Source organism: Rutidosis leptorrhynchoides, chromosome 11 (assembly GCF_046630445.1).
Source record: "Rutidosis leptorrhynchoides isolate AG116_Rl617_1_P2 chromosome 11, CSIRO_AGI_Rlap_v1, whole genome shotgun sequence".
NCBI classification, from domain to species: domain Eukaryota; kingdom Viridiplantae; phylum Streptophyta; class Magnoliopsida; order Asterales; family Asteraceae; genus Rutidosis; species Rutidosis leptorrhynchoides.
Window position 1 is genome coordinate 12547187 of NC_092343.1, and position 7184 is coordinate 12554370.

A 7184-nucleotide genomic window follows, 5' to 3' on the forward strand; every position below is an offset into this window, starting at 1 on the left:
GCTGCTGCTGCACGTGTTAAATATGATCCTAGTAGTAGTAGGGAAGATGCCGAGATACCAATGATCGAACAAGATCCTAAATATGTTGATGCTGCACATGCTAAATATGTTAAAAAAAGGGGAAATGAAACCGAGTAACCGTACACCCGTGGAAACTCGGAACAAATATATATCATTATTATCACTACATTATGATCAAAACACGAATACGGTTTTTGCTGAATAGGTGTTGTAGTGTCATGTGTGTGTGCTCTGTGGAGTGGGGATTCGATTTTGCTAAAGCAAAGCTCGAAAACATATTATTATATACAAGCATACGTTTTATATACACATATATACATTTCAACTAATTACGTTTCTATTAGTTTGTTGCTTGTTTTCACTAGTTCTGTTATTTTATCTATCTATACTAATATTTCTAACACCATTTGACTAGTTAAAAACTATAAAGATTGCATCATAGTGCCAACTTTCACTGAACATACGTAAAATCAAAGTTAAATGGTAAAGACTCTAGGAACTTTCTGTTCATTTTATTCGGTAGATGTATGTTGTCTAGTCGGGTTATCTAGTGATAGTGTTTTAACCTTTTTCATGTATACTTCAACATTTACTAATTAAGGTTTGAACCTAACACGTTGTCAGAATACCAGGACAATAAACAATCTTGTGATGATTTAACATCAAAAATAGATAGATTAAGAAAATTGTTTCATATTATAACTTTGACAACATGATATAATCCAAACCAATTTCTCATAACTTGGAATTTCTTTGTATTATACAACAAGAAAGTAAAGAAACGAACAATAAAAAGACCAATCCAATACATTGAAGAGTTTTACAATACCAAAAAACGTTTATATTAGTATATAATTAAAATTAAATCAGTTTCTCAAGAAAGCAACTAAAGAAAGAAGTAGGGATGTTCCAATCATCACTCCAGAAACAGGCACCGAGACACCGGCGCCAACAGTGGGAGAAGGTGCAGGTGCGGGACTCATTGCTTGAGCCGAGACGGTAACTGCAATCGACAATGCAATGATCGCAACAACCGAAGTCTGCTTTACAATGCTGCTAACTTGAGCCATTTTTTTTATTTTTTTGTAAGAACTAAAGAAAAATATGTGTATATATATATATATATATATATATATATATATATATATATATGTATATATATATATATATATATATATATATATATATATATATATATATAACTATGTATGATTTGTTTTTTTTTTTTTTTTTGTTTGTTTTGAAAAGCAAACTTTAATTTGTATTCAAGCCAAAACTTCTCAAACAAATACAACGAAAAGTCCCACACAAGGGAACACCACAATGAAGCAGACTAGGTTGCAAAGACTGCAACCAAACCTAACATACAGAATATTACAAACTTACAACTTGAAAAATACTAAACACGAACACGAAGAAAAAAGAAAAGCCAGAATTACACATCGAAAAGCAAGCCGTTCGGATTAGAAATCCAGTTAGCCAATCCATCTTGAAATCCTTAGATCTCGCAGAAATCCACCCAAACGATTTCGCTTGAGCCTCACGCCCTCACATAATGCAGTTGGGACATTCCAGACTTTGTTTTGGAACACCTGCTTGTTTCGGAGGTTCCAAATTAAATAGAGCCCGGACCAAACGATAGCCTGCCAATCCTTTTTCCCAATACCCGACATCGAAACCGAGATCTGGTCATCCAATAGTTCTGCTACTGAAGTCGGAATAGGATGGCCAATTCCCCACCAATTGAAGATCCGACACCAAAAATCCTTAACCCAATTGCATAAAAGTAGCGAGTGGGCCACCGATTCCGACACCTCATTACATAAGGGGCACGGAGTCAAGATCAATGCCTCTTTTGTCAAGTTCGAGTCAGTACCGGAAGCCTACCCTTTTTAACTCGCCAAATATAAATAGAAATCTTTTTCGGGACGAAAGGATTAAAATAAGTCACCTGCTGCGAAGAGAATTGGTTCAGCATAAAGTCTTCGAGGGCGGTAGTAAGTTTCTTGACAGTGAAAATATGGTAAATTGTTTGAATTTATAGGAGAAAATAAAATTAGTGTGACAGTCTAGCACGTTCATATTTGTATCATTTAGAAAGAGATTATATTATTATTTTTTTAAAAGGTATTCACATTATATGTTTAATGTTTGTGGGCACATTGTATATTCGTAAAGCTAACATTTTAATCATTGACTTGTAATAATTGGTTGTTACAGATACATTGTAGTTGGACAGCTTTTAAACTATCACATGAAATGTACCAACATGTATGGTTACTTAGACATAAAGACTATTGTAAAATGTTAGTTTTTGAATTTTTAGAAGCTCTAAATAAAAATACAAGCCGCTTTTTGTAAGGGAATGAATATATTTCCTAACCATATAATTTATAAATAATTAATAATTAATTATATCTAAATTTTATAGGTATTCAGTATTATCTTAGACCATATGGATCTAGGTAAATCGTCTTACACTACACATTTTTTTTTTTTTTTTTTTTTGAAAAGCCAAACTTTTATTAAAAAGGAATAAAGAACACACAAGAGATTTAGAGCTTCACGAAACTAAAAAAAAAAGGAATGTGCAAAGTCTACTGAAACAAAAAAAAATGGTGAGTGTGAGAGAGAAAGTGAGGAGAGAGAAAGTGAGGCAACATGGAGAGAGAGAGAGAGAGAGAGAGAGAGAGAGAGAGAGAGCGGAGCAGGTTATGCACGAAATAGGTACAACGGTGGACTTCAAGATCGGTTAACTAGGCTATTCGGAATCCAATTGACATCGTTCATGTTTTTCAATTTCCCGGAAAGTTGGAACGTGGAAGATCTTTGGAGAAGCTTCAAACCCTTTGGGGATATTAGAGATATTTATGTAGCAGGGAAAAGATTGAAAAATGGCAATCGTTTCGCGTTTGCTAGGTTCGCCAACGTAAACAGTGTTGAACATCTTATCTCGAGACTTGAAAAAATCAAATTCGAAGGCAACCCTATTAGAGTATTCAAAGCTAGAGATAGGGGGGAGAAGTCGGAAGATGAACGGCGTGGTCGAATTGAGGATCTTAGGGATAAACTTAGGGATAAAGAGAGGTCAAGTTGGGTGAATCACTTCCAATATGAGGATCTTAGGTCCAAACTCAACAAGCAAAAGGATGAAGATCTAAGAGAAAAGTTAGATAGGAAGAAGGAGAGTAACAAAGGGTCAGAGAACAATGGTGGGCTAGGGAATCACAACCCTTATATCAAACCTGGCAACACCTTCACAATCGAAAGAAAAATCACAGTAAAGGACCAAGAGAGTAACTTAATTGGCAGATCTATTATATGTGAACTAAAGAGTCTGGATCTATTCTTCAAGTTCGAAGACTTGTGCAGTATTGAAAACATTCCAATGACGGCATTAAAATACTTAGGTGGGATGGATGTGTTACTCGTCTTCCAAAACGATATCACTGCAAAAAATCTGATGGAAAACAAAGACCATGTTCTGTATAAATGGTGCAACAGTGTAACCATCCTCAAAAAGAATTTCAAAACTTCTGGCAAGCTTGTTTGGGTTGACATTAGGGGTGTGCCTGTCACATGTTGGAGTGAATCAACTTTCAAGCAAATAGTTGAATGGTGGGGGAAGATTATGGCTATGGAAAATTGCAACGTGGATGAAGGTAATCAGAACCTTCATACAAGCAACGTTTTGATTCACCGTTCGTAAAAGTTCGGGTACGATTGATGGCTGGGTCATGTTAGCCGATGGAGATAATATCCATTATGTTAGTGTTAAAGAAGACACCTCAAGAATTTTCCAGTTCGAATTTAATTCTCAAAGGGATGGTGATGCTCAGTCAGATAAATCCTCTTCAGATGATGAATGTATTGATGATAGCTATGGTTCATCAGACGAAGACGATGATGGTGATGGTGATGAGTGTTTCAATCAAGATATGGACCAAGAGGTCGCCGGAAGAGTAGATGTAAACCAACAACCTCCGACCGCCATGCCAAAGGTCAATCAACATAGTAACGGTAACAAAGATGAGGTCAGACAGAATCTCAACCGTCCAGATATAGCCGTAGATGAAGAGTCTGGCTTTTGGGGATTGGAAAAACTTTTTCATGAAAGCAATCATTATGCCAACCATGCTGGTCCAGGGCCCGAGAACTCTTTTTACGAAAAGTCTATTAATTTGGTGAGTGAGTCCCAAGACAATTTCACAAGCAATGAAAACGGTATGTTGCAGGAGGGTCATGATGGGCCATTTAGCCCAATAGGTGATTTACCTAATGTGGGATCATCAGGCCCATCAAGGGTTAATGATAGTTTGGAGGAAAACTATGTTAATACTGATTTTGGGCCAGATCAAGAAAATGATGACGTTGGGCCTTTCCATGTTGGGCCTACGGACACTATTCCACAAGCAAGTGACAAATCAATTAAATCGAGCAAAAAGAATGGGATTGACAAAAGGGGGAATTCATCTCGCAAACAAAAGAATAAGGACAAGAACAATTGTTGTTGGAGATCGGTTCATAGATGGAAGGCGTCATCCAGGATGTTGAACATCAAGAGTATGGCTAGAAAGGGTACCAATCTTCGCTCCAAGTGTTCGTCTTGTGCAACAGATAAGGAAATCCACAAATCAGTATCGTGTAGCTCCAGTTCATCGATACCCAACCAAAGTGCAAAATCGAATACATACGTTTCAATTAATGATGAGGAGATTCGTGAATTTGGGAGCCGTCTGGGATTGAGATGGCAAAAGAAGAATACTCTACCTCAGTAAGATCCTTCTGTTCTTCCTTCGTTTCTGTTAGTTTTTTAATGAAGATTTTATCTTATAACATTCGGGGCTTTGGGATCGGGAAAGAAAGCAAGTTCGGGTCTTTAAAGAAATTGATTAGTAGTGAAAAGCCTTTATTTTTAGCACTGCAAGAAACAAAATTGAAATTGGTGGATAGGTCGTGGGTAGAGAAACTGTGGGGCTGTTTAGGTTTTGACTTCATCCAAAGAGAAATGGTCGGGAAATCGGGGGGTCAATTGCTTGTGTGGGACACCAATTACTTCGATGCTATTGATGTAATATCATTAAACTTTGCAATTGGCATTCGTGGGAAGTGGAAGAGTAATGATCAGTTTGTCAACATCGTTAATGTCTATGGTCCTCATGAGGATGACAAGAAAAAACAGTTTTGGACTTCATTAGGTAACACTGTTAGCAATCGAGATGATGCTTGGGTTTTGTGCGGGGATTTCAAAGAGGTGCGGGACCAATCTGAAAGAGTTAACTGTGTATTCTCCGGGTATAGAGCAAAATGGTTCAACGACTTTATTCTTTCATGTGAACTCATAGATATTCCGCTTGGTGGTAGGATCTACACTCGAGTCAGTGATGATGGAATTAAGTTTAGCAAAATAGATCGTTTCCTTGTCAACGAAAAGTTTTATTGCCTCTGGGATAATTTGGCAGCGGTAGTACTTGAAAGAACCAAATCAGACCACTGCCCTATTATTCTAAAATATGAAGAAAAGAACTTTGGGCCAAAGCCATTTAAAATTTTCGATGCATGGTTTGAAGATGTAGAGTTTGAAAAGATTGTCATGGATTCGTGGGCTGATTCTGTTTACAATGGGCCCAGGCCTGATCGTAAGTTCTTGGCCAAACTAAAAAAACTTAAAGCAGAATTGAGATCTTGGAGCAAAAATAAATTCGGGAAAATTGACATGGAAATAGACCTCCATAAGTCTGTTGCAAGTTCGCTTGAACTAAAAGCTGAAACAACAACCCTTAATGATGATGAGCTTGAGTTATGGAAAAATGCTAGAAAACAGTGGCTAGAAAAAGAGAATATGAAGGCGAGCATGGCTAAGCAAAAGGCGAGAATTCGATAGGCTCTCGAGGGAGATGAGAACTCAAAAATTTTTCACTCCATCATTCGAAACAGGTACAACAAAACCAATATTCGAGGACTCAATATCGAAGGCTTATGGAATGAAAATCCGCAGGATATCAAACGGGAGGCTTTTATTCACTTTAAGAGAATTTTCAACGAACCTGATACGATGAGACCTTCGATGGAAGGGCTGTTATATCCCTCGATTTCTTCAGATGAAGCCGTAGCTCTCGAACTTCCTAAAGCAGAATCAGAAATACATGAAGCTATTTTAGAGTGTGGGAGTACGAAAGCTCCGGGCCCGGACGGCTTTAATATGCGCTTTTTTAAGAAGTGTTGGGATATTGTTAAAGATGACTTGGTTGAGGCAATCAAATGGTTTTGGGAACATGGTGAAATCTCGAGAGGGTGTAATGCATCATTCGTAGCTATTATAAGATTGTATCCAAGATCCTATCAAACCGTCTTCGAAAGGTCCTACCTAAGTTGGTGAGTTCGGAGCAGAGTGCCTTTCTAAAAGGTCGTTTTATTCTTGATGGCGCCTTAATTGCAAACGAAACTATTGATTTCCTCAAATTCAAAAAAAGAAAAGGTGTTATTATTAAGGTTGACTTTGAAAAAGCATTTGATAGTCTCAATTGGAATTTTCTGTTAGAAGTTATGAGATGCATGGTTTTTGGAAGTAAATGGATCAAATGGATTTCTTCTTGCCTTATGTCGGCCTCCATTTCCATCTTGATCAACGGGTCGCCAACTGATGAATTTCTGTTGGGTAGGGGCGTTCAATAGGGTGACCCTCTATCACCTTTCCTTTTCATCCTTGCGGCGGAGGGGTTGAATATTCTTACTAAACGGCCATTGACAGAGGTTTATTCAAAGGGATTGAAGTCGGGGAGGATAAAGTTTTAGTCTCACACCTACAATATGCGGATGACTATCTTTTTCGGGGAATGGGGAAGTTCTAATGCACTTAATCTTCGTAATCTCCTAAAATGCTTTGAATTATCATCGGGTCTAAAAGTCAACTTTCAAAAAAGTTGTTTATACGGGGTTGGTGTGGATTTTGAAGAAGTAAGCCGTACCGCTAGACACATCGGGTGCAATGTGGAGAAATTCCCCTTTATTTACCTAGGGTTACCAATCGGGGCTAAAATGAATAAATTGATTAGTTGGGACCCGGTACTTGAAAAATTCAAAAATAGGCTTGCGAGTTGGAAAATGCGTCCGCTTTCCTTTGGAGGAAGATTGGTTCTAATTAAATCGGTTCTTAATAGTCT

At 37.6% G+C, this 7184-nt stretch overlaps 2 protein-coding genes across 2 annotated transcripts; both read left to right on the top strand.

The window, feature by feature from the left end:
- The first annotated feature begins 4837 nt into the window (after positions 1-4837).
- LOC139874310 (uncharacterized) lies at positions 4838-5905 on the top strand. The gene has a single exon (XM_071861754.1). It carries the CDS (start codon positions 4838-4840, stop codon positions 5903-5905), a length of 1068 nt encoding a protein of 355 aa, XP_071717855.1.
- Positions 5906-6076: 171 nt separating this feature from the next.
- On the top strand, positions 6077-6696 carry LOC139874311 (uncharacterized). The gene is made up of 2 exons (XM_071861755.1): positions 6077-6381; positions 6495-6696. Exons 1-2 carry the CDS (start codon positions 6077-6079, stop codon positions 6694-6696), a joined length of 507 nt encoding a protein of 168 aa, XP_071717856.1.
- The last annotated feature ends 488 nt before the right edge of the window (positions 6697-7184 follow it).